Genomic DNA, 27,964 nt, shown 5'->3' with positions numbered 1-27,964 from the left:
GTTTTACTTCACCTCTACCCATGAGATAGTTACATCTTGAATTCACTCCCATCTTCTGCTCTTAATCACATACTCTTCCTTTTTTGTCATGCTCCTGCTTGAGCTCAAGCATCTGTTGTCTTTTATCCAGCTCTCAGAATAGCCAGTGGGCTTTGTTGTGACTAGGAAGGCACACTTGCAGTATGGAGGAAAGTAGAAAGAACTTGTTTTTAGCTCTGTCCTAATTGTCTTTGGTGAAAGGTGACTAAAGCTGATCTCTTCAGCCCTTAGAGCATTTTCCGTTTCCTCGATGCTGGAAAGTCCTGGATTTAACTCTGCTATGCATGGACTGTGCTTCTTGGCCTTTCCCTTCTTGATCCTAGCCTGATTTTGTTTGTTTTTGTTTTTTATGTTTTGAACTAAAAACCAAAAATAAATGAGCACTGAGTAAGAGTCCAAAATCTTACACTTTTTGTGATGTGGCAATCAGAATTATTTTTCATTCGTTTCCAGATTCAGGGCTGCATCTGGAAGATTTGGGATGCCAAAATGTAATTTTTTGGTACAGCAAGATGAGCTTTGACTGTAGGACACACAGAGATCAGAGCATCTTTACTGTTTTCCACAATTGATTGATACTTTCATCTATGACCATCAGTGCTGCTATTACTGCATCACATATACATACAAAATGACATAAGTATGTTGAGGTCCTTTTTGGAAATTACTGGGAATTCTGCCCTGATCCTAAGCCAAAATCCATTTAATGAAAATTTTTTTAATGCAACAAGTTAGTGAGTCAGACAGCAATTTTTAAAATCAGAAATCCTAACAATACAACCCAAAGGGATACTACTATGACGTCTGCAGAGGACTATCTGTAGAATAGTACTGAAGTCTTTCTTCTCTGTAATGAAACCATTTGCTTCTGTAAGAGCAGAAGACTGTATGTGAGGCATACACTACAGCCATAACAGGACTAGTCAAGTCTGAGCCAAGGTGTTTGAGACATTGTTCGTTGATATACGCAGTGCAAAGGGCCTGTTTTTATGTTCCCAACCCAGGTTGCAGTGATGTCACACAGTGTAATCTGGCTAGTGCTGCTAGAAACGTTTGGTTTCTTATTAATTTTGTCATTATGTATTCAGATATCTTTTACTGTTGTCAAGTTTTTTGAGACACCCCCCCCTTCACCTTCAGGTCCCATCCATCTGTCTCCGTGTTGGTGTGCCCCACCCCACCCCCTGGCTGCGTTGAATCATAACCCACATTTTAAGAAGAGAGGAATAGTGGGAAGAAGTCTGAGCAGTTGTGAGCAAAGGCCAGCGTGGCTGCAGCAGTGTGAATGAGAGAAGCGTTCCATAGGAGATGCTGGATGTGGGCAGGAGTCAGATTTTTACTGCTTTTAGCTCATTTAGTGAGCAGTGGGAAGTCATTTTTATTAACTATACTAGATAATAGACATTTTGTGTGGATTATTCTGTTTAACATGAGGTCGGAACTTTAGGGTTAAGAAGAAAACCAGGAAAGCTAGTACAGCTTGTGGAAGGTAAACTTTCTATGGTGGAGAAGTGTATGGCTGAAGAGCAAGGAGTTGGTGCTCTGGGGGTCCCTGTGTGTGCTTGTTGGGTTGCCTCTTGTGCCGCTCTTGCCTGCACTGTGCTCCTTACTTCACCTCTGCTAGGAAATGGGCCCATTTCTCTTTCAACCCCAGCTTTGACTGTTACTGTTACAGCCCCTGTCACTGAGATACAGTTGTTTATTCTCCAGTAGTTATTTTCTACCTTCATTAGTTTTGTTATAAGTAACAGGAGTTAAGAAGAAAATAAGAAGAAAATTTTACCTAGTCTGGTCTTGTCCTTAAAGGAAGTGTTGCAGTGGAGTTTCAAGCGTTAACCCGAGCTGGATTTCCTGGGTCTTTAGTCTGTGAGAACGAGTGTCATTTGGGCTCTCATTCTACAGAGGGTGTGCCTTACCAAGCCACTGAAAAAGCCATCTTGAAGGATTTCTGAGCTTGCTAAATGTTGTGCTCAGTGAAACTCTCTTCATGCCTCTGCCTTTAAAATATTCCATGTGTATTTTTTGAAGAAATAAACTGTATTTGAATTTAAAACAACTCTAATATTCATGTCTTTGTTTTTATTTTCTTCCCCTCCAGTACCATTCTTTTGATATAAACTTATCCCTTTGTAATGACTTTTAGGTGAGGAGAAAAATAATCTTTATTTTGTGGCCATCTAAAATAATACTTTTTGGGCCAGAGAGATGGGTCAGTAGGTTAGAGCACTCGGCACAGAGCCTGACAGCTGTTCAATCCTGGAGCTCCTATGGAAGGAGAGGCTCAGACAGGCTGTGCTGTGACCTGCACACACAACCTGCAAGGCCATCTTACCAGGCCAGAGAGCTTTGTAACATCCAAATAAGGAAGCTGAAATGGAGCTGTAGAAGCCTGAAGGTTTTTCCACCATATAAATTCAGTACTTACTAAAAAACAATACAGCAGCAGTGAAAGTTGCTTAAAAAACAAGTGCTATAAGAAGCAATATAAGCCAGGCGGTGGTGGCACACACCTTTAACTCAGGAGGCAGAGGCAGGCGGATCTCTGAGTTCAAGGCTGGCCTGGTCTACATAGTGAGTTCCAAGACAGCCAGGGCTACACAGAGAAACCTTGCCTCAAAAAACAAAACAAACAAAAAAAGACCAACAAGAAACAATATAATCAAAGGTTAAATAGTTCTGAGATTTTAATGTATTAATGAGGATTACAAAATACTCATTGATTTCACAGAACCAGTGTTGTTGATTTTTTTTTTTAACTTAATGTGTTTGTATGTGTGTAATATATGCACATGTGTGAGTGGACATGTGGAAGTGAGAGGATGGTGTCAGGTTTCCTCACCTCACTGAACCTGGGGCTAGACTGGTAGCCACAAGCCCCCTCAGTCCTCCTCTGACTACCCACTTCATAGCTCTGCGTGACGTAGGTTACAGGCACTTGTACAGTTATCCTGGTTCTTTACGTTCATGATGAGGTTTAAACTTGGGGCTCCATGCTTGCATAGCAAGCACTCTTGTCCTCTGGGCCCCCTTCACAGCCTTTGGAAGTGCTAGTTTCGATATCTTACTGTATACTTTATTCCTTCTCCATTTTTAAAATAGGATCAGTGTTCAAGGTTGTTTTATACAAAAATAACATTTTATCTTAGCAGCATTCACTTTTTATAGTGCCATTTTGAGTTTCTTTTTCTCATTTGTTATCTCTCTCTTTCCAATACACAGGAATACTCCGAAGATAGTAACTCTGAGCCCAATGTGGATTTGGAAAATCAGTACTATAATTCCAAAGCATTGAAAGAAGATGACCCAAAAGCAGCACTAAGCAGCTTCCAAAAGGTGTCTGTATGCAACTGATTTTATGTCTTGAAGGTTTTCGTTTGTTTTTTGTTAATGATGCTATATCAGTTACTTTTCTCATTGCTGTGACCAAATATCTGACCAAAAACAAGGATGAAAATATTTCCGTTCACTCTTTAGGATGTAGTCGTCCCTCATAGCAGGGAATCTGTATTGGCCAGAGTAGTTACTGGGATTCTTCCCATCTCAGTGGACCAGTGTGATAGTTTGAATGAGAGTGGCCCTTGTAGGCTCATATGTGTGAATGCTTGGTCCCCGGTTGGTGGGACTCTTGGGTAGGATTAAGTGGTGTGGCCTTGGAGGAGGAGGTGTGTCACTTTGGGGCTCCAAAAGTCCGTGCCATGCCCAGTATCTCTCTTTCTCTGTCTCCCACTTGGGGATCAAGGTGAGCTTTCAGCTGTCTCTGCTGTCATGCCTTTGTTCCATGCCGTGGACTCTAACCCTCTGAAACTGTCCACCCAATTCATCACTTCCTTTATAAGTTGCCTTGGCTGTGGTGTGTTATCACAGAAGTGGAAAGGTGACTAAGACAACCAAAAAGCAAGGAGAGAGACTGGGACCTGAAGTGGAACTGGGTTATAGTGCCCCAGACAAGTTCCAGTGGTTCGCTTTCTCTGGCTAGGCTCTACCCTCTGAGGGTTCCACAACCTCTCAAGACAGCACCATCCGTTAGGGACCAAGTGTCCAACACATGAAGCAGGCATTTTATTTCCGAATAAATGTGCTTTAGATCCAAAGTAATTTATTTCAAAAATGTGTGTTTGATATTTATGATAATTCTGCCAGAAGGATTGTATTGTGGATATATTTCAGAAAGGTTTCCTATTGTCTTTTCTAATTAAGCTGTTGGTGAAGCAGGGTCCTTGTCCTGAAAACCACACTAGAGAAACAATCTCGTGGTCAGCACTATTATTACTATAATCTTGTTGTTTCTGGGAACAGATCACATTGATTTCTTGGCTTCTGAACAGTGGTGGTTCTTACTAAAGATGATTCAGGTAGGGGAGTCCTTTCTGGGCCTGCGTAATCAAGTAAGTCCTTTTATATGACAGAGCTTTAGAGTCAGCTCACTTATCCAAGGATCCTAAGAAGTCTCTCTTTTAATCCTTTTTAAAATTACATTAACAACTAGTGAAATTTGGGAGAAAATATTTTTCATGAATAGCTTATAAAAATTAATTCAAGACTTAGACATTGGTTGTCAAAAAATATTGCATTAATATTAAGACTAAAAATGTCTCCCCATTTTAGGTTTTGGAGCTCGAAGGTGAGAAGGGAGAATGGGGGTTCAAAGCTCTGAAACAGATGATCAAGATTAACTTCAAGTTGGTAAGACTTGTTCTTAGAGAAATTAAACTCATGCCTCCTGCAGCATACCCCATATGTCTCCTCCTTTAACCTCATTATATTGACATCTGTCCATGTGTGGACTGCAAAATTATGACTACAGCAGTACTGAGCTATTCTTTTTAAAATTCTTATTAAAATAGTTAGATCATTTCTTCCCCTTTCCTCCCTCCAACCTCTCCTGTATCCTCTCCTTCCACTAGTTTAAATCAATAGAAGATAAAAATTGTTTTCTGTATGGCACATTTATCCTTTAGATGTGCATTGTGTGTATTACTGCATATTTACAGGAGCATTATTTGTAGGTTTTTGAAAAACTTGCTTTGGAGGTTTATTTTGCAGTTTAAAAATTCCATCTATTACCAAGAACTCTTCTCCACTGACTGGAGCCAAGTACTTTAGCATTTAGACCTCTGTTGTGTCTTCCCACCAACAATCAATCAACAGATCAAGAAGGCCTGAGTCCCTTCAGAAGATGGTAGTATACTCTGCTACTCTGGTCCATGTTGACATCTCTCACCTACATCGTTGCAGTGGCTCGGTAGCTGGTCTTGCATCCATCCTTGCTCTGCTACAGCTATTCTCACAGATAGCAGAGCATCCTTTTAATATGTAACTCAGCTGATGCCATCCTTCCCTTCAGATCTTCTGTGGTCCTCATTGCCCCTCAATAAAATCCAAAGTCTTTACCATGGCCCTCAGAGACCTCTTTGATGTTTCCCCTGCCTCAGATGCACTTCTCTTAGTCATATGGCTCTGCTCAAATGCTATTTGCCCACTAGAGGGCCTCTTCTGCTGTCTCTGTTCTTTGTGACTTGCTTATTCATTGACTTTTCTCTGTATCCTTCCCCACAAGTGAGCTATAAGCTCTGTGAGAGCAGGGCTGTAGTTTCACCTGTAGTTAGCATTTAGTAGGTACTCACATACTCTGGTAAGTAATTCATTGAAAAGCTGGATCTGCCTTGATATATTTTCATAGCATGCCAATCATCAGTTTTCTTAAACTGGACAAACAAAAGTGAAGAATGCAGGGTAGAAGTGGAGGAAAGGGGATGGGAAATCATTTTTCTAGTAAAGACTTTTCTCACAAGTGTAAGGAGACCTGAGTTCAGTCCCTAAAACCCACATAAAATCTGAGCACACACTTGTAACCCTAGTGCTGGGAGGTAAAGACAATAGGGTTCCTGGGCTTGGTGACTAGACAGTCTAGCCAAACTGGTGAGTTCCAGGTTCTTGAGAGACCCTTTGCAGACACAAATACACATATAAGTGCACACATACACACATAATAATAATAAAGAGAACTAGCCGGGCGGTGGTGGCGCACGTCTGTAATCCCAGCACTCGGGAGGCAGAGGCAGGCGGATCTCTGAGTTCGAGTCCAGCCTGGGTTACAGAGCTAGTCCAGGACAGGCTCCAAAGCTACAGAGAAACCCTGTCTCAAAAAAAACCAAAAAAAAAAAAGAGAGAGAGAGAGAGAGAGAACTAATTGCAGATAGGAATTTTACATCACCAGGGATCGAGGAACTGTTTTTTCTTCTCTTTTGGCTTTATTTTAAAAGCTTTTCTATCTACCCCTGGTTGCCCTTGAACTTGCTATGTTGGCCAGGCTAACTTTGAACTTGCCTCTGCCTTGAGGATGCTGGGATTACAGATGTGTGTCTCCATACTGCCTTTGGTAAAATGTGGTAGAAAGTGAGAGTGCATGTGAACAGAGGCTAAGCTCTTAGCGGGTCCAGGAACTAGGCTAATGGAAAGGTTCCTGCAAACCAGTTACCACTTGTTTTTCTGGTGTTCGAATCTCCGAATGCCTCCTTCCTCTCCTGGTCACTTCTCTATCCCATCTCTGGTTAGCACTTTGGTTCCATGCCATCAGGCCTGGCTTATTCCACTCTTCCTGTAGCTTCTTTCAGATGTACTCTGACCATGGTATCATCTCCCATACTTAATAAGAGTGGCTCCTTGAGCTCAGGCCTTTGACCCCAAATATCAGAACCATTCAAAACCTGTACACTGTTAATATTTTATATATTTAATTTAAATCTAGATTACAAAGGAAAATCATGTGTGTTGTATTTACTCTTTCTGGTTCTACTTCTCAAAATGTGCTTTTGCACAAAGCCCCTGTAATTTGTTTCTTTTTATGATGATATTACACCAATGTTTCTATATTTAAATTAATAACCTAGAGAAATAGGGAAGAAGCAGCAGGTGAATTAGCAAAACAAACAAAAAAAAAACGGTAACAATAAATGCTGAATGTCAACTTTGAAAGTGCTGTGATTTGCGAGAAAACATGATTCCCTTAAAACTTGCTATTTCCGCATTTAACAGTGGCTTTGGTGTTAGTCCGTTTAAACTGTGGACTGCCCTCAAGGCTTGGTTTTTCTGTTTACCTTGATCAGAGCTGGGAAAGATAAGAAAGGGTTATCTGTATCATAGTACTATCTTCCTAGTTTACTGTTTGCTTCTGTCACAGCATCTGTAAGTAGGAGACCACAACAGTAGTCACCGGTGTCTGCGCTCAATTTCTAGTTGGATCCACAGTAGAACCTGTGTAGCTGTGCGGTGTTGGGCAGTACAGTTAGAAGGTTCTGCTTCACTTGCTCTGTGTGCAACCAATTTACTTAATCTCTCACTCTTTAATTACAATTAACATAATTTTTAAGGTCCCTGCCTGTATTTGTTCACATATATATTTATTTAGTTTTCTCTCTTTGTTTTTCTTTTGTTTTTTGAGACAGTCTATTTAGCCCTGACTGTCCTGAAACTCGCTCTGTAGACCACTCTGATCTTGAACTCACAAAGATCCACCTGCCTCTGCCTCCTTAGTGCTAGGATTAAAAGCATGCACTACCATGTCCATCTAACATAACTTTTTTAAATGAGTGTCTTAGAGCGATCAGTATGGGCAGGTAAAGAAAGGTGCTTGCCACCAAGTCTGACAGCCTGAGTTCAATCCCTGGGACCCATGTGGTAGAAAGAGAGAGCCAACTCTCACAAGCTGTCCTCTGGCCTCCACATCATGCCATGGTGCAATTTTATTTTACACACCCTCACAGATAATGGGGGTGGGGTAGTCAGGAATGAGTATATTAGTTATTTTCTCTTTGCTGTGATATTACCCTGACAAAAGCATCTTAAGGAAGAAAGGACTTATTTTGACTTACAGTTGAGAGGGATACAGTGTAGCATACCAAGAAAGGTGTGACAGCAGGCAGGAATGGCATGGGGTCAGGTACAAGAGGCTGGTCATGTATGTGTGTACTCAGGAAACAGTGTCAACAGGAAAAGTAGGGCTGGGCTGTACTTGGCTGTCACCCAAGGACTTGCGTCCTCTTCCTGAAACTCCCACAACCTTCTCAAAAACTCCCACAACCTTCTCAAATAGTCCACCAGCCCGGTATTCAAACACAAGCCTACGGGGGCATTTCACATTCAGATTGTACCAGTGAGCTTACAGTTAAATAGGGTGAGAATAATTCCTAAGTACCTTCGTCTAAAATACTATTTTAGTGCTAAAATGTAATGTCAAAGTTGAGACCATCCTATTTCATCATCTTTCTCTTTCTAAAAGATGCAGTCTTTAACTTCAGGTTTAGTAGGTTGCTTATAGGATAGTCCTTGTTAGTTATGTCCTCATGAAACTTTCGTAGTTAGAAAAACAGATGCCTGTAGCTAACTATCATTCCTTTATTCCTTACCCTAATAACCAGAAGAAAGTATTTATACCTGCCAGTGCACCATTTCCCTGAAAGAAACAAATCAACGGAAGAGGTTAGTAGCAAAAGAGATTGTAGAGACTAGACCAGATTATACAGTTAGACTCCAACATTGGCTTACATGACACACTCCCCAAATAGAATCTAACTGCTGGGCATTTCATTAGTATCCCTTTGTTTCTCCAGATCTTTCTTATGTCCTGAAATAACCCAAAACAGCTTATAAACAGCCGTACAACATACTGTCGCAATGGCAACATTAACTGTGTCTACTATGAGTAGGGCCCTGTATGGAATGATTTCCTTTCTTTTAATTTAAAGTGTGTATACACACACACACACACACACACACTATATTCTGAGTCCAGTTTCCCCTCCCCCAACTCCTCACAGATCCTCCCCACTGCTACCCCACGCCACACCGGGATAATTTTCTTATATGAGATGAGTCCTGAAACTTGAAGGAGGTTCTTTGACTTTATGGAAAGCCAGCCAGTTCAAGGGAGAAATGAAACATATTACTCTTGTTAGAAAGTTAGGGTGAACCTTTATTTAGGGGAGAAATAGTTGATATCTGCATAGTTATTTAGTTGGTATCTTAATTGTTTTTTAATCAGTTGTTTTGTGCAGTGAAGAATAATATTTGAAACTTGGAAAATATACAAGTTTCATCTGTTTAGTAGGCTGAGTTCTGACATTAGTTTGTGTCGTCTTGTGTGTAAGGTAACATGTCTATAGTGTTCTTCCTCCTTTGTAAGAGCATATCATGAATTATGTGAGGTCCAATTCAGTGGGCAGTGGTTTGTGTTGAATTCTAGTCCTGTCTCCAATCATGCATTTTTCTTTCCTCACAGACAAACTTTCCAGAAATGATGAACAGATATAAGCAACTCTTGACCTATATTCGGAGTGCAGTTACCAGGAACTATTCTGAAAAGTCCATTAATTCTATCCTTGATTATATCTCCACTTCTAAACAGGTTAGACTTGAGTTTTTCCTCTTGAGTTGTCAATGTGTTATTTAAAGTAATGGTTCTGTGGGTTTGGGGTGCTGCTGCTGTGCTGGTTACTTTTCCTTTTGAGACTATCTCATGTAGTCCAAACTGGCCTCCTAACTAACTGTGTGGTCAAGGGTGGCCTTAGGCACCTAGACTTGCCTCCCAAGTGCTGATAGGCATGTGCCACCATGGCTGCCATGACTTTGTTTTTTTTTTTTTAAAAAAGAAAAGGCCTAGTTAATAGTTATTAGTGTGCTATAAAAGTAGTATGTTCTGTTTTCTTGATTCTGGTACTAATTAATATTTAAAGGTAATAAATCCAGCCTAATCTCTTTTTAGTAGTATCTTTAGATTCTTAAATATTACCTACAAATAACTTGGGCTGATCTGTATTCAATTCAGATTCTATTCACCTATCAAAGCTCTGTTTTTGCTGAAATTGTATCTGCATCTGAACTTAGGCATTGAGCATGCTAAGCAAGTATTTGTTCCCATTGAAGCTGCACCCCCAGTCTTCATTTCAGCCATTGGGAGTGTTAAATACTGAACACCAGTCACAAGTTATGACATTTGATTAGATTAAAGTCCTTGAGAAGTACTTATCCTGTGACAGTCTGGATAGGTGCTCTATAATCAAGGATGCATGGTGATAGGTGATAAAGGGGAGGTGGGCAAGGGAGATTGGTTGTTCTAGAATATGGTGGTTAACAAAGGCAATGATGGTTTATGTATTTCATTCCTTTTTTTTTCCTGTGATTGTTTTTACTTGATTTTTTTGTTGTTGTTGTTGTTTGTTTTTGTGTTTGTTTTTGTTTTTCAAGACAGGGTTTCTCTGTGTAGCTTTGAGCCTTTCCTGGATCTCTCTCTGTAGACCAGGCTGGCCTCGAACTCACAACGATCTGCCTGGTTCTGCCTCCCAAGTGCTGGGATTAAAGGCGTGCACCACCACCGCCCGGCTACTTGAATTTTTTTTAAGCTTTCTTACCCTCTGGTATTTGAGCACAAGATATTCTCTATATCATTTGGTATCTTTTTGTACTCCTGACCAGTATTCTTAGAATCAGCCTCATCATTCCCCCCGAAACACACATACACACATTTTTTTTTTTTAGCCAGATGTTATTTCTCTTTCTTGAGATAGTTTATTGTCATTCTTTGTATTTTCCACATCTATTCTGAAAATAGGCAGAATAAGGCTATTCTGATAATAGCCTTGTCACTTAATGATGATAGTTCTAGAATAAGTTACATATGGCAATTTTGCTGTATAATGAGACCAGCCTGGCTGGTGGCACATGCCTGTAATTCCAGTTCTTTACAGGTGGGGGCAATGGGAATAAGAAAGAGTTCAAGGCCATCCTCGGGAACAAGGTGAATTTAAGGCTAGCCTGGACTGCATGAGACGCTATATCTAAATAAATAACACTAAATTAAGGGGGAGAATATTTTTTGGTGCTTACAAACAAGAATCATAAGAACATATTTGGTACTGTGTTTATAAATATGCCAAATGTCAGAGGAATAGAATTGAATAATTTTAAAAAGGTTGTATGCTTCTGTATGCTGTTATCTGAGAGCTTTTTGCCTTTTGAAAAGCCGAGGAACTATTATGTGGGTGGTATTCTAACTTACTCTATGCCGTCAGTAATCCTGAGAATGTCAGGCTCCTCTGCTCTCCTGGTTCTCTGTCCTCTCTGGTACATAGAGATTTAGGGATCCAGCTACCAGGATCAAAGCTGTGAATAGAAGAGGGTTAGCAGAGGAGTTTAAGATGGTTTGAAACAATGCTTTTTATGGGGGGAAAGGCACATGGATTAGTGAATTGGTAGTGATTAAGCTACCACATAAAATTAACTAGACTTTTCCTCCATCCAGCTCCAAGGTTACCCTGTGACTTGAGAGCTATGCAGCCCAGTTAATTGTCTAATCACATTTTGAGAGAAAAATAGGACTATTCAAAAAATATACACAATGTGTGGTGGCTCACACCTGTAATCCCAGCATGAGGAGGATAAGGTTAACTCCATCACCAAAAGCCTGGTCTATAGAGCAATACCTTGTCTCAAAACAGAAGAACAAAATCATTTTGATAGGAGGAGTGCTGTTGTGTGTGTTCTCTCTCCCTCTCCCCCTTTCTCTCTTCCTCCCTCTCTCTGAGTTTGCTTAGTGTTTCCTCTATAGAAGATATAAAGGCTGAGTAAATAAAATGTATGTATACTTTAAAAGGACAGCATATCATTCTGTTGGTAGAAGATGAGTGATTAGATTGGGAAGGACAAACCTGATTATTATGGCATTAGAACTTATTGCCATGTAGTTACATGAGAAAATATATTTCTTGGATTTATAAAACAAGCAAAAACATCTTAAGAGTTATAAACATGGTCTCTCGTGTTTTGGATTATAGAAGACGTTTGGTAAGAAACAAGTAGTGTATCTTACATGTATTAAAGTTCAAAGATGCACTTTTAGTTTGTTCAAATTAACTTTATTAACAGGTACAAATTTGCTGTTTACAATTATAGAATTCTGATTTTTTATGTCAGATGGATTTACTGCAGGAATTTTATGAAACAACATTGGAAGCTTTGAAAGATGCTAAGAATGATAGACTGTGGTTTAAGACAAACACAAAGGTAACCTTTGCTTTTGTTCCTCCTTTTGAAGAGTGGGTGGGTGACTTGAATGAAGTGTCCTAAGTATACATACCTCCTGCTAAAAGCATTTGATCTTAATAATCTTTTTTTACAGCTTGGAAAATTATATTTAGAACGAGAAGAATATGGAAAGCTTCAAAAAATTTTACGCCAATTACATCAGTCTTGTCAGGTAACATTTCCCTTTTTTTTGCTTAATATTTCATTATGATAAAAACATGAAATAATAGTATTCAATTAATTTAGAAATGTTTGTGTTCAAGTATTCATCCCAAAAATTAAATTTAAAGATATAAGTTTTTAAAAGATCATGAGTTCAAGGCCAGCCTGGGCTATATAAGGAGTCTTTGCTTGGGGGTGATGGTGACTTTTTCTGATGTCTGTATTTGTCTACATCAGTGGTTCTCAAGCCTCCCAATGCTGTGATCCTTTAATATTGTTCCTCATGTTGTGGTGACCCCAACCATAAAATTATTTTCATTGCTACTTCATAACTGTCATTTTGCTACTGTTATGAATTGTGATGAGAATATCTGATATGTAGAATATCTAATATGTGACCCCTGTAAAAGGGTCATTCAACTCTACCCAAGTGGTCACAACCCACAGGTTGAGACCTCTGATCCAGATGGCTTGTTTCAGTTCTTACCCTTCATAGAATGAGGTATAGTTCTCAGCAAGCAAATAAGCCCCTTCTAATATGTAGTAAATTTGTACTGTGTAGTAATATGTAATACATAATAAGGTTTGTGTTTACTTATTTGCTCTAAGAATATGGGGGAAGAGTTTTTTATAAGTATAAATAACAAAGGCATTTTATATTCTGATATATAACATAAAAGTCATTTGTAGCATTACTCTCAGATAAAATTTGGAGTGATGGTCTATATGTCTGCAATCCAATATAGCACAGGTGTTATGTATTCTAATGTGAGAGAAATTATGTTGAGACAGATGTATGGTAATCTGGTTATGATTTATTAATGGATAACTAAACTGCATTTTTTTTGGGGGGGTGGTTTCGAGACAGGGTTTCTCTGTGTAGCTTTGCGCCTTTCCTGGAACTCACTTGGTAGCCCAGGCTGGCCTCGAACTCACAGAGATCCGCCTGGCTCTGCCTCCCGAGTGCTGGGATTAAAGGCGTGCGCCATTACCGCCCGGCCTAAACTGCATTTTAAGTTCAAAGACTCAAACAATAAATTTGGTCTAGTGTGTGTATTTTTTGTTTAGTAATATTTATAACTATATTTTACTATAGGCCATATACTATCTAAGGCTCACATTTGGAGAGCATCTTTCAGGGTCACCGTGTGATTTCCTTGACATACTGAAGAAAGGTTGAGATGAGAAGTTTAGCATATTTTTATTTCCCGAGATGCACTGGGGAAGTTTGTCTTGATTGAATATATGAATTTAAAGCAATTGTGAAGATTTAAGGAAGACCATTAGTATACCTCCTAGCTAAAAATATAAAGCTACGTTGATTTTTTTTTAATTACATTTAAGTGGGTGCAGGGCATACAAGCATGTACATACCACAGAGTACATGTTAAGGTCAGAGGAAAACTTGTGGGAATTGCTTCTCTCCTTGACCATGTGAAGGATGGATGACTTGATGGCAAGGGCCTTTCAACATCAGATTTTAATGCATGAGTCTGGGGAGATGGTTCAGTAAGTAAGAACGCTTTTGTTAAGTAGGCACAGAGACAGAAATTTAGCTCCACAGCACCCATTGATAAAGGTCAATGTGGCCATGCATGCCTGTAACCCCAATGCTGGGAACAGGGGCAAAGAATGATTGCTGGGACTTGCTGACCACCAGCCTAACTGAAGAAACAGTGAGCTTCAGGTTCAGTGAGAGACCCTGTCTCAAGAGACAAGGCAGGAAATGATGACACCTGGTGTTCTTCTCTGACTTACACACAGGAATGCACAACCGTGCGCATATGGTACACACACAAAGTTTTTCTTAAGTGAATAAATGAATGTCCTTTTCTTTAAACAAATATTTTATACACACAAAAACTTGTGGTGCCCTTTTCCCTATCCAGTAACAGTATAGTAAAGGCATATGAAGGTTCCTTTGGTCACTATACAATTAGCCATGATGCAGTAAAATCTAATGCATTTTTATACAGAGAGGATATAAAGTTCCCAGATGAATGCTAATAAAAATTACTCTGTTGTCCTTGCATTCTGTCCTGTCTAAAAATACTTGTTTTCCTAGACTGATGATGGAGAAGATGACCTGAAAAAAGGTACCCAGTTATTAGAAATCTATGCTTTGGAGATTCAAATGTACACGGCACAGAAGAACAACAAAAAGCTTAAAGCACTCTATGAGCAATCTCTTCATATCAAGTCTGCCATCCCTCACCCACTGATCATGGGTGTCATCAGAGGCAAGTCTGGGTTAGCGAGAAGTAGAAGGGAAGATACCGGGAGTCACTGCTTGGGACTCAATGACTCTTAGGTTGTTTCTGTTTTATTGACCGTAAATGGTAAAGTATGAAAGTCATAAAGTGATCTGTTAGAAATTAACATGGGTCCTTGTCTTAACAAGGTCATAGTAGTAAAGATACTTTTAGAAAAGTCACCTTATCAGTGTAACACTCGTGATTTGTAATGACATAAAAGATGACTTCCTATTCAGTAGAAGTGGTAAAGATTTGCAGTGACAGCTGGTATTCAGTAAACTTGCTTTATAGAATAAAGGTATAAACCCTGGGTATACCCTGGGGCTGCCGTGCAGGATATACAGTTAAACCTGGGACTACCCTGGGTTGTAGCCATGCAGGATGTAGAGTTAAATACTGTGACTACCCGGGGCTTCTTGGGGGTACCATGCAGGACGTAGAGTTAAATACTGTGACTACCCGGGGCTTCTTGGGGGTACCATGCAGGACATACAGTTAAAAGCCACTGCAGTCGCCTTCATTTGATCTTCATAAACTAATCTAGTTCTTGCCTAGCTGAAAGTGTTCTTTCTCCTGTGTGTTCTTTACAGAGTGTGGTGGTAAAATGCACTTGAGAGAAGGTGAATTTGAAAAGGCACATACTGATTTTTTTGAAGCTTTCAAGAATTATGATGAATCAGGAAGCCCAAGACGAACCACTTGTTTAAAATATTTGGTCTTAGCAAATATGCTAATGAAATCAGGAATAAATCCATTTGACTCACAAGAGGTATGTCTGCTTTTTCAGTTCTCTTATTAGTTGATTGATTACCTTGTGGGAAATAAGAGGTACTCTCTCAGTATGCACACATAATTTGTTTTTGTTTTATTTTTCTTTGTTAGGCCAAGCCGTATAAAAATGATCCAGAAATTCTAGCAATGACAAATTTAGTAAGGTAAGATTTATGTTTCCCCAAGGCAGCCTTCTTTAAAGCAGCTCACAGAGGGAGGGCAGGCAACAGCAGAGAGTAGTTCCCGGTCAGCTTCTGGCATTCGTCTGTCTGTGTAAAAGGCCCAGAAGTTCATGTCATTTTATCTTTTGAAGCCACTGAGCTGTTTCTCTTAGTCACCAACTATGTATAAAGTCTCACTCGGTTTGTTTTCTCCTTGTCTCTAGTACGGGAGAGTGAACCCAGTTGCCAAGGTTTGCCTTGAACTTGAATCCTACTGCCTTGGCCTCTTGAGCCTGTACCACCAGGCCCATCTTGGTTTTCTTTTTTATTTGTTATTTATTTCTTTTATTTATTTCCATTTTGTTTGTTTTCTTATTAACCATGTGTTTGTGTGTGTGGCATATCTGACAGTTTTAACTAGTTGGAAATACCTCAAAACTTGGTTTCTCAATATTAATACCTCTGCCTACCTTCAATCTAAAGTCAGTTGTGAGTTAGTCCAAGATAAATAAAAAATTTTCAGTAATAAGAGGCATAAAAAACAACCTACTTTCTCAACAAGATAAAAATGACATTAAAAAAAAAAAAAAAACAACTTTTCGGGCAAGGCGCAGTGCTACACACCTTTAATCCCAGCACTTGGGGCAAAGGTGGGAGGATCTCTGTGAGTTTGAGGCTAGGCTGGTCTGCAGAGTGAGTTAGTTCCAAGCCAGCTGGGGCTACATAGTGGTGAGACCTTGCCTCAAAAACAGAAACAAAAACCTTAATTTTAGTCCTAAGTAAAAATAAGTCTTTGTGAGAAGTTTTACTGTAAATACCTTACATTGCTATACTAATCAATATATTCTTCCATTGCTCGCATTTTAAATTTTTTTAAATATTTGTTGAATCAAGTTTGGCTGTGAAGAAACACTTCTCTAGTCTTTTTTCAAGTGGTTTAATTTGTATACATTTGTTAGATTATCTTGGGTTTTTTTTTAACTACAAATTAACGTTTGAAGTACTTTTAAAATATGTTTAACATTTGTTTAGTTTTTTTGGTTTTTCAAGACAAGATTTCTTTCTGTAGCCCTGGCTGTCCTAGAACTTGCTGTATAGACCAGGCTGGCCTTGAACTCCTGCCTCATGAGTGTAGCTGGAATTATCTCCAGTCATGCCCAGGCCTGCAGCTGCTCAGACCCAAATAAATGTGGTGATATTGTGTTCCCCAATATATTGTGCACCCTAATAAACTTTTTTGGGGTCAGAGAACAGAACAGCCACTAGATATAGATGCCAGAAAATGGTGGCACACACACCTTTAATCCTAGCATTTCAAAGGTAGCGATCCATCTAGATCTCTGAGTTCAAAGCCACACTGGAAACAGCCAGGCATGGTGACCCACACCTTTAATCCCAGGAAGTGATGGCAGGAAGCAGAAAGGTATATAAGGCATAAGGACCAGGAACTAGAGCCTGGTTAAGCTTTTAGGCTTTTAGTAGCAGTTCAACTGAGATTCATTCGGGTGAGGACTCAGAGGCTTCCAGTTCGAGGATACAGGATAAGCTGAGGAGTTGGTGAGGTGAGGTTGGCTATGGCCTGTTCTGTCTCTCTGATCTTCTAGTACTCACCCCAATACCTGGCCCTGAGTTTGTTCTTCTTAATAAGACCTTTTAAGATTCGTCTTACACATGAGTGCTGGGATTAAAGGCATGTACCACTACCACCTGTCAGGAATACTTTTAAAATATTTTGTTTGTAGCATTGGATTGCTAAAAATCAATTAAAATTAAGGAAATAATGAAAGTTTTGATTAGAAACCTAATGTTACATAAATCGGTTAAGTACAATAAAATACATTAAAGAATTGCTTTGTCATACTTTTACAGAGTAATAATTATGCTGTATTTATTATGTCTTATTACCCCTGGTGAAGCATCTATAGTGGAACTCAAAAAGTTATTATAATGATACACTTTTACTCAAGCAAGTAAATAAAAATAAAATCTACTTAATGAGAAAATCTCTTACAGCTAAAATATAGATGTATGTAAGATAAAATATGCGTGCAATGTTTTCACTACTTGAAAATGCCTCCTGTTGTGCATTACAGTGTTTTGGGGTAGGTAAGAAAGTAATACTTCCTAATTTTATCTTCCTAGTCAGTTGCCAGCAGACTAGAGGAAAATATTTGCTGTTGAAGTACTTGAATCACCTGCCCCTAACATGAAGTTACATTGCGACCCAACAGATGGATCACAGCAGAGGGCGTGCAGATGGTTGATGATATGTCTTACATGTAAAGCACACAGTGGTGCCATATCCAGAAGGTTGGCCTCTTCCTTCTCAGCACCTTGAGAAATCCCATAGTGCCTTACACAGCTGTTTCAAGAGTAGGTGCCAGATCCGAAGGAGAGCTGTAGACATAAATCAGCCTTTGGCCTTCTGCAACAGGGGTTCCGTCACTGGCCTCTGTGTGTGCTCACTTGGCATTCCTGTCACTCATGTTTCTGCTAGACAGGTGGTAAGATTTTAAGGCTAGAAAGATTTGAGAACCAAGCCTTTTGAAAAGGTTTTGCAGTTGCTGGTAGCTTTCTAGAAGATAAAAATTAGGAAGCTGTATTTTCTTTTTCAGAAAGGATATGCTCTCTTATTTGAAAGCTAAGGCCAAGCTCTTTTGTTGGATAATGTGCATGAAACTTGGTTTCTTTCATTAAGATCAATTAGGGATCAGAAATGCACAATTTAATTGAAAATATCAACTAATATAATAAACATTTTATTGTCAACTTTGAACAAAACAAAGATTTGAGATTATCTTAAATTACTGATGTATCTGTATAACATCCCCTCCCCCAAACAAAAAGATTCATTTACTCTTTCCTTTAGAAAAACAAAAAAGCTTTAAAGTTTTTTGAGGAATGTGTTTATTTGGTTCTGGAAAAGTTTTTGAGAGGCTGTGTATGTGTGTATCCAATTTTGACTTCTGTGACAGAAACAATGATAAACTTAGGTTCTTGCATATAAAGATTGAGAAGTAGACTCTGAATTATGATGTGATACAGTACTTCATATGTGGTAACATTTATGCTTTTTTTTTTCCTATTAGTGCCTATCAGAATAATGACATCACTGAATTTGAAAAGATTCTGAAAACAAATCACAGCAACATCATGGATGATCCATTTATAAGAGAACACATTGAAGGTATGTTGTTGGCTGCCTGAATTCTTTGCTGTTATCGTGTACATGCTTCTTAATGGGGTTACATGGAATTCAATAGCCATAGGAAAGGACAGAAGTTTTTCTAAGTGCTACCATAGTATATGAAGCTGTTGTATAAATCATTAGCAAACTTCATAGGAATGCCAGGTCTGTACATGGCATTCATTTTCCTTTACCTTTTTGTTCTAATATAAATACTGCTGCAATTTGATTATTGATACTTAGATCCAAACCTAGTTTTTAAGATTGTCAAAAGGCTGTGAAAATGCACTGCTACTCATAGAGGATGCTGAGATGAGTTTCCTCCAGAGCATAAGATAACACTGGGAAGTATTCTTAGAATGAATGAGACTTAATACCTTCTGCTGAATTGCCCAAGTCAGAAACTGTCTCTGTGTTTCTGTGTCGGGGCCTCGGACAGCTCCAGTGCTTCTGTGTTGGGGCCTCCAGTGCTCCCGTCTGTTAAGAACTATTGATGGCCAGGCAGTGGTGGAGCATGCTTTTAATCCCAGCACTCGGGAGGCAAAGGCAGGTGGATCTCTTGAGTTCAAGACCAGCCTGGTCTCTACGGAGTGAATTACAAGACAGCCTGGGCTACACAGAGGAAACCCTGTCTTGAAAAACCAACAAATTTAAGAACTATTGAGGGTGCTTAAGTGACTGTTGGGAGCAATTTACTAAATATTTAAATGTCAAATGCACCAGAAAACCCTGAAGAAGACATCAGAAGTAATGCTCTCTGGTACTCTGCTTTGTATTTTTTTTCATTCAGTAGATTTTTATTTATTTTTATTTCTTTTATAAGCCTAGAGTGGTACTATACTTTGTAAATAGAGAAAAGTATGAAAGCATTATCTATGAACTCCAGTCTAGTCATAAATTTTACTTGAAAAGACAGTTGTGTGTGAGGAGTTGTATATGGACCAGGCATAGTGATGTCTGCCAGACAGAGGCAGGAGCATCTCTGAGTTCCAGGACAACTGTGGCTACAGAGTGAAGATTGTATATGGAAGTTAATGAAAGTGTAAGATGTAATGCACTAGACTGTGGGAGCCCTAGGACAAGTCATTCATAGTGTGAGTCAGAACTTCACAAAATGTGTTAAAGAAATGATGAACAGTGGATGTTGAGAAGACAGAAATATTTTAGAAGAGTTGCGACATAAACATAATTAGAGAACCAGAAACGGGAAGAGGCGGCCTCTAATTAGACTGCTTTTGCCACCCTGGGATTTTTAAAATATAGACACCTGTGTCTTTACAAAGCAGAATGGTTTGGAAGGTAAATTGTGTAGTGAGTTAACGGGGCTTGTACTTAAATGATTCATAAAGACATTCATAGTGTTATTTTTCTCTTTGTCTTTCAGAGCTTTTACGAAACATCCGAACACAAGTGCTCATAAAGTTAATTAAGCCTTACACAAGAATACATATTCCTTTTATTTCTAAGGTATTTGTGGATTTTAGTGTTTATGATTGGTGCCTACAGTTGTAGTATACCCATTTTTCTTTTTTAAAAGTGACTAACTTGGACTTATAGCATTTTTTTTAAAGTAGAATATAACTTTAGAGCTTCATTTTGAAAAGATTTTTAAAACATGGGTTTCGTGTTACCCAGCCTAACTTCTTAGAGAGAGTGTGTGTAAACTCATGTAACACTGTATAGTTGAGAATGATCTTGAACTCCTAATCCTCTTGCTTCTGCCTTCCAAGTGCCAAGTTACAGGTTTGATTTTTCAGTGTTACTTAATGTAAATTGCTTTAACAGAAGAGAGTTTTAATGTATGGGAGAAATTACAAATCTATTTCTAAGATTTCCTTATTCTCAAACAGAAGAGAGTGAAGCGTTAATAAAGGTCCCATCCCAACCACCGCAAACGTGGAGTAGGGGTGAACCCCAGAAGTTAGAAGAGGGCTGAGGGCATAGCTTGGTACAGAGCACTTGCCTGCTGTGAGCAGGTTCATGGCAGTTCAGTCCCTGGCACCAGAAGGAAAGAAGGTGACAGAATTAACCTTTATCATGCTCATATTCTATAAGATGTTCTGATGTGAGAATAGCTTTGTTTAAAATCTCAAGCCAGGTCTAGAATCGTAAATCTAATCCCAGTTGTTTGGGAGATTAAGGTGGGAGGATTGTAAATTCAAGGCCTACCTTGGCTACAGAGTAAATTTAAGCCAGCCTGGCTAACTTCCTGACACCCTACCCTAAATGTGAAAAGAGGGTTGGAGAGCTCAGTGGTATAGTACATACATACACCATATCCTAGGTTCAGTGCCCAGAATCATCCAGAAAAAAATCTCTTCACAGATGGGATTGTAACTCAGTAAGAGGGCACTTGCCTAATGTCTGCGGGGTCCTGGGTTAAATCACCATTGTGATAAAGAAGGGAAAAATGAAAACTCCTCATTAATGTTTCCTTTCAGTGGTGTAGATTAAAGCCAAATGATTATATAAAATTATGAAGTCTTTTTAAATGTTAACTAGTAGAATTATATAATGAAATCTTTTGTCTTAGGAGCTAAACATAGACGTAGCTGATGTGGAAAGCTTGCTGGTGCAGTGCATACTGGATAAGTAAGTACTTGGCTATTTTTTTTTTTTTTAAATTAGTGTGTCTGGTATGTGTATATGAGTACAGGTGCCTCTGAAGACTATAAGAGGGTGTTAGATCCCCTGCAGGTGGAATTTCAGATGGTTGTAAGCCACTGAGCATCTGTGTTAGGAACTAAACTCAGGTCCTCTAGAAGAGCAGCTAGTGCTTTTAACCACTGACCCCTCTTTCCAGCCCCCTTGGCAACTTTAAATTGTTAAGATGTTAGGAACTATCTAAGTTACTTCTCTGTTGGTGTAGTAAAATACCAAAACTAAGGCAACTTAGAAAGGAAAGCATTTCATCGGGCTGTGGTTTCAGAAAAGAAAGAAACCATGCTGATGGGGCAAAGGCACAGCTGAGAGCTCACATGTTATTAGCAAGTAGGAGGCAGACAGAGAGACTGAGAAGGCTGGAGTCTTTTGAAACCTGAAGCCCACCCCTGTGACACACCTCCTAATCCTTCCCAAACAGTTCCACCAAGATGGGACCAAATATTCAATGTATGAGCCTGTGGGGACCACTCTTTCAAACATCACAGTAACCATAAATTTTGGGCAGTGATGGCAAGGATAGCAACTCAGTTGTTGATTTGTCATTTAAAACAAACAAGCACTTGTGGCTATGGTTTTCCTAATAGGAGATATATATATGTGATTTCTTTCATTTGTAAATGAATGAGCATACTGAATACATGATCTCTGGAAAGGTTCTAAGTCATTTTTCAGACAGGTTTCTCATTTGATATATGACTTACATACTGCTAAGAAATTATTACTGGGCCAGTGACTTACTATGGCTCAGCAAGTTAAAACACTCACGGCATAACCCTGACAGCCTGAGATAGATCCTAAGACCCCATGGTGAAAGGAAGGAAGCAGCTCCCAAAAGTTGTCCTCTTCCCTCCTCAAGGGTGATGTGGCACACACACGCCTGTTTTTAAATTTTAAAAAACGGGGCTGGAGAGATGGCTCAGAGGTTAAGAGCACTGGCTGTTCTTCCAGAGGTCCTGAGTTCAATTCCCAGCAACCACATGGTGGCTCACAACCATCTAGTATGAGATCTGGCTCCCTCTTCTGGCCTGCAGGGATAACATGCAGGCAGAACATTGTATACCTAATAAATAAATAAATAAATAAATCTTAAAAAAAAATTTAAAAACGTACATTGTTTTCTGAATAGTTCTTCTTTATCTTATTTATTTATTTATTTATTTATTGAGATAGGGTCTCACTGTATAGCTCTGGCTGGCCTGGGATTTACTATGTAGACCAGCTGTCTGCCTCTGCCTCCCAAGTGTTGGATTTAAAGATGAGTTCCACCATGTCCAGCCTATAGGGTGTAAGCACTGTCTGTTACAGAACAGTTTTTATGTTATTAAAAGCAGTATGCTTTGAAAGCATGGCCGGTGTCATTACCTTTCATGATGTAGGTGTCATTCTGGTGAAAAATGATGAAGTTGACATCTTTTTAAGAATTGAGTAAGGCAATATGGTATAACTAACACTAATACTAAATTCACTCATTACAAGTAGGCAAACGAGTTGTATGTTGTGTGTGTTGGTTGGTGGTGAGGTGTTCTGTGTAATGTGCTTAGCAGAGATGACTGGAGACCTTGTGTTTTTATTTGGTTCCAGCACTATTCATGGCCGAATTGATCAAGTCAACCAGCTCCTTGAACTGGATCACCAGAAGAGGGGTGGTGCCCGATATACTGCACTAGATAAATGGACCAACCAACTAAATTCTCTGAACCAGGCTGTGGTCAGTAAACTGGCTTAATGGAGAACAAGCTTTGCAGGCGTGCTTAAGGCATCAGTGCAGAGATGTGATCCTTAAGGACTGGAAAGGCAAAACTCCTGTGGGTTGGTGTGTCCTGAAAGTGATTGGAGTTATGGCAGAAGTGCTTATTTGATCAACTGGTTTGTGTTTTGCTGCTGCATTTATCCCAAGATAAACAGCTTTAATCTCCAGAAGAAAACCAAAACACCATGGGATTTATGCTGTGTTGACATCTTGCCCTAAACATACAACACCGTAGTAATATATCATGGGCAACATGACCAGAGTGAAGATTTTTGTCATGATTTTAAACACACTGACACGCTACTGTTGGTTAAATTGAAACATGTTGTTCCTGCAGAAATTCTCTCACAAATAACCTGCAATAACTTGAAATTCATACCCTTTTGAACACTTCCTTTTCTCATGTATAAATGAAAATGTTTGCTGCATTTTGCAAAATGTCAATTCTCCGAAACCGTGTCCGTCTACTTCTGTACTTGCAGCTAGCAAAGGTTAGATGGCCCCTACTCGCAGTGGCACACTGTCACCTAGGGCTCAAGCAGCAAAATAAACAGTGCAGCTCAGAAATTGTAGTTTGGTTCTTGATGTGTTTTTATTACATTTGGGGTTGCTCTTTTGTTTTTAGTACCTTAGAAATTTCAGATTATTTTATCTTCAGCTAAGATTTAAAAGCCTGAGAGCAAATAAGTTATTTGCTTTCGAGTTTTTAAAAATAGTGTTTATTGATAAAGTAAGAACTACTTTCTAACAGAGCCCTTGCATAGCACTTATTTTGACAGTGATACTTTAAAGGATTAAGATACCTTTTTTTTTTTAATGGTATTTCTTTTAAAAAGAGTGCATATTAACTCTCAGAATGTCACTTTAAACAAATATGCCAGAACATAGACAGCGAAGTGAATGTTACCTGCATAGTGACCATGCTCTAATGTCAGCCACCAACTATTGCCCAAAGCCTCTTGGGTTTGCTCTTTGAGAATTGCAGTCAAAGTTCATTTAAGTAACACGCTACTAACTTTGTGTTTGTACCTTGTTAGAAAATAGTATTAACAAACTTGTCTGTCTTCACCCGTATTTGGCACCAAATACCAGTTTCAAAAAAAATACCTAAATTTAGATAATACTGAAAGTATGCAGCTGGCTTTTAAAGCAATCCCAAAATAATTTTCAAGTATTTTGTGCAGTGACAGTATACAGTTAAAGAGTGAACTGTGGCCTTCCGTGGTGACAGAACTCAGCTCATTTGAATGTAATCAGTTCGGGATGTCTTTGTTCCTTTTCTTTTCTTTCTTTTCTTTCTTTTTTTTTGTAAGTTCACATTATATATAGTGTCAAAAGAAGGAACTAAGATTAACATAATGTCCTTGGTTTTTCTATTGCTCATTATTATGTAAACAGTGAGTGGCAGTGCAGAAGGAAGGCTGTGTGACTGAAGAGTGGCAACCAAGAATTTTGATCATTAAATCAGATTTTATAAACAGTAGAAAGAGCATGGACTTAAAACAAGGCATGCTTATTTGGTTTTGTCAAAATTTTACGAAAATATGTGATATATATTTATACTAAAACTATATAATCCTTAGATTTAGGAAAGCAGTCAGTTAATGTCTAGCAGAATAAAGCAGTATTAAATACAGATATAAGTTGGAAATTGTAGAAAACCTTGAAAGAAGATGAAAGACAAAATGTCAATGGTAGGGAATAAAAAGTTTAAGATATTCTAAAAGTATGTGTATTTTCTTCTCTTCTACATAAATCATTTGTGGAAAATGTGCTCACGTTTTTTACAGGAGTGATATTAATTAGGATTTATTTTTCCAATACAGTTTGGAGACCCTTTGTTACCCAAATAAAAGTGACAAGTTTCTGTGCCTGTATCAGGTGTGTGCATGTGACAAAACCAGAACTCAGAGGACCTCAGTGATGTGTACCGTCCAGCTCCTGAAGTGCCCAGCTCTGCATGCAGTCCTCACTGCTCACAGCAGTACGCCTTAGTTTCTAGAAGACGGTGTGCTTGTTATCCTGTGGGGAGCTGGGCCAGCTGTGTAGTGACAGCTAGAGTTGTATCATTACCTGTAGCTCCATGCAGCTGCATCTGTGTCAGGGGCCCTACTTCCTGTATTAGTCCCACAACACGGGTAATGGTCTAACTCAAATGGAGTTTCCTTTCGTAAGGATTTTTTCCATGCACTAGATTTCATAGAGTTGAAATCTCACTGTTTTATGTTCATGTCATTTTTGTTTAATTCCCAAACATGGTTGAATACACCACACCAGTCGGAGGTGTCTGTCTACACAAGATATCTGCAGCGGTCTGAGGTATCTATGGTGGTCTGATGTCTACAGCAGTCTGAGGTACCTACAGCATTCTGAGGCGTCCACAGCAATCTGGGGTGTCTACAGCAGTTTGGGATGTCTACAGCAATCTGAGGTTTCTACAGTGGTCTGGGGTATCTATGGTGGTCTGATGTCTACAGCGGTCTGAGGTACCTACAGCAGTCTGGGGTGTCCACAGCAGTCTGGGGTGTCTACAGCGGTCTGAGGTGTCAACAGCGGTCTGAGGTGTCCACAGCAATCTGGGGTGTCTACAGCGGTCTGGGATGTCTACAGCAATCTGAGGTTTCTACAGTGGTCTAGGGTATCTATGGTGGTCTGGTATCTACGGTGGTCTGAGGTATCTACAGCGGTCTGGGGTGTCTACAGCGGTCTAAGGTATCCACAGCGGTCTAGGGTGTCTACAGCAATCTGGGGTATCTACAGCAGACTGAGGTGTCCAGTGGTCTAAGGTGTCTACAGTGATCTGGGATATCTACAGCAGTCTGAGGTGTCTACAGCGGTCTGGGGTGTCTACAGTGGTCTGGGTTGCCCACAGTGGCCTGAGGTTTTCACTACAAGAGTTGATTTCTGTTTTTCTCTTGCTCTTAAATTAGCATAAAACTGTTTATTCTCACATCTTAATGTAACATATCTTTTTCATGATCTGAGACTAGCCGTTTTAAGCACATGAATCCCTCTGGGTGAGCTGAGAGCCTGGTTTCACAGGGGGATTGTTGAAGCAAAGCCCCTTTCCATGGGCTGCTGGTGATGCAGTATGCTGTTGGTTACTTTATATAAAATGTGTTTGTCCCTGCCTAAAAACACCTGTCCTTTGTATTTAAAGGGCCAAAGTGGTAGAAGTTTTCTCTCTTAATTAGAAGACTCGAGTTCCTCAGTACACCCGGTGAGTACACAGTGTGTTGATACTGATTAGCGGATACCTCTGATAAAGAGAAAGACCTCAGAACTATGCTAATCATTTCTTTATTAAAGCTTTTTAAAGCCCTTTTTTAACCTGAAAGGGTTTCAGTTATTTAGGTCTTTAAAATGAGAGTTGACAATATAAAACAAAGTTTGGCTTTGTTCTTTCCATAGGATTTTTAGCTGTAAAATGTCAAACATTCTTGTCTTTCCCCCAACTCCCAACTAAGATCTCACATTGGCCTGGAACACCAAATCCTCCCGCCTTCCCCCTGCAGTGCTGGGATTCGAAGCCTACAGCACTACACCTCATTCTCTAGCGTTTTGAAAGAAAGAAACATGGTTTGAGCTGAGATACAGGACAAAAATAATATTTGCTATCATATCAAGCCTCAGAATATGAGTTATAAAGCAAATTTGAGGCTAGCCGGGGCTACAGAGTAGAGCTACCTCAAACCAAAATAAATAAAAGTAAAAAAGCAAGTCCACAAAATCTCTAAATCCCAGTCCCCAGGTATCTTTATTTCAGGGTCAAAGGAATCTTCTAGATCACTGAGTGGGGACAGTCTTCATGAAAGAGCAGGAAAGCCCCTTCCCATTGTAGCACCATTTCCTTTCAAGGCGTTTGCCACAAACCCCAGTCGGGATTAAGCAATGGACATGGGACAGAAAATTAATGTAAACTAGGAAGTGACTCGTATTTCCAGAAACTTGTTCTCGGCGCGCGCGCGCGTACACACACACACACACACACACACACACACACACACACAGTTCTTTGCCTGTCACAAAGGCCTAGAGTTGTCAACTCTCTTGTTTTCAGACAATACTAAAAAAAAAATGTATAGAGAACCATGTTAGTTTCTTCTAAGATATTACCTAAAAACAGATTTTAAGATTTGGAAACAAGTCACCAGATTTTAACTTTTCAAGAAATACTTAGCATCAACAATAGATACATTAGTCCAGTTTTAATCTATAGTCCTTAATACCATGAAACATAATAATCTTCAAGTTGTGTTAAAACTCTAGTACCTTCTCCAGAATTCCAAAAATTAACCTTTCCAAGTCTTAGCAGTCTTGAGAATTTTTTTGAACCAGTTACCAGTGCAAGTCATTAAGGTACATAATACCTAGATGCTACATAGTGGTACTGAGCTGGGAGCACTGTGTGCCTACTCATAAAAGTCCCTGATTACACCAAGACAGGGGGGTACACTGAGGAAAACCCTGAAACCTAAAAGACAACAAGGACCTCAGACAAAAAGGAAACTTTCCATCTTGTTAACACAAATGAAGACTAAGTGGCCAGCCTCTAGAGTAATGGGCAGGCGCCACCATGCACACCCCTAGAGATGGTTTCTTGCTGTGTCGCCCTGACCGGCTTGCACATGGGGCTTAGAGACTTTTTAAGAGCTATTCATTTTAATAGCATCAAGAGTTCTAGCATGTTTAATTGTTTCTCAAACCAAGATAGGGTGATGGGTGGGAAAGCAGCAAGTCTTACATTGTGTTACATAATTGACAGTGTCTGGAATTTCTGTTTTGCTTATGCTGATCTCACTAACGGGGCGGGAGGAAGTAGGTGACTAGAAGTACAGCAGAGGGTAGAATTAGAAGATCCACAAGTCAACACTTGAGAATCAACTCCTGTGTGCAA

General features: G+C 39.4%; 1 protein-coding gene across 2 annotated transcripts in view; it reads left to right on the top strand.

The window, feature by feature from the left end:
• Cops2 (COP9 signalosome subunit 2) overlaps positions 1–23,639 on the top strand; it is a 30,909-nt gene extending 7,270 nt beyond the window's left edge. Inside the window, exons 2-13 of one of the 2 annotated variants that reach the window (XM_059261312.1) lie at positions 3,259–3,372; positions 4,645–4,722; positions 9,317–9,442; positions 12,007–12,096; positions 12,212–12,289; positions 14,345–14,519; positions 15,125–15,303; positions 15,417–15,469; positions 18,556–18,653; positions 20,038–20,120; positions 21,187–21,245; positions 22,899–23,639. In XM_059261312.1, coding sequence (XP_059117295.1) covers positions 3,259–3,372; positions 4,645–4,722; positions 9,317–9,442; positions 12,007–12,096; positions 12,212–12,289; positions 14,345–14,519; positions 15,125–15,303; positions 15,417–15,469; positions 18,556–18,653; positions 20,038–20,120; positions 21,187–21,245; positions 22,899–23,043 — 1,278 coding nt within the window. In that variant the 3' untranslated portion in view covers positions 23,044–23,639. Of the gene's footprint in view, positions 1–3,258; positions 3,373–4,644; positions 4,723–9,316; positions 9,443–11,985; positions 12,097–12,211; positions 12,290–14,344; positions 14,520–15,124; positions 15,304–15,416; positions 15,470–18,555; positions 18,654–20,037; positions 20,121–21,186; positions 21,246–22,898 lie in introns of both variants that reach the window. The other variant, XM_059261311.1, reaches the window with a different exon arrangement.
• Positions 23,640–27,964: the final 4,325 nt, after the last annotated feature.

This window comes from Peromyscus eremicus, chromosome 4, assembly GCF_949786415.1.
Source record: "Peromyscus eremicus chromosome 4, PerEre_H2_v1, whole genome shotgun sequence".
In the NCBI taxonomy this organism is placed as follows: domain Eukaryota; kingdom Metazoa; phylum Chordata; class Mammalia; order Rodentia; family Cricetidae; genus Peromyscus; species Peromyscus eremicus.
The sequence above is the reverse complement of the archived record's forward strand: the minus strand, read 5'-3'. Positions and strand labels throughout refer to the sequence as shown.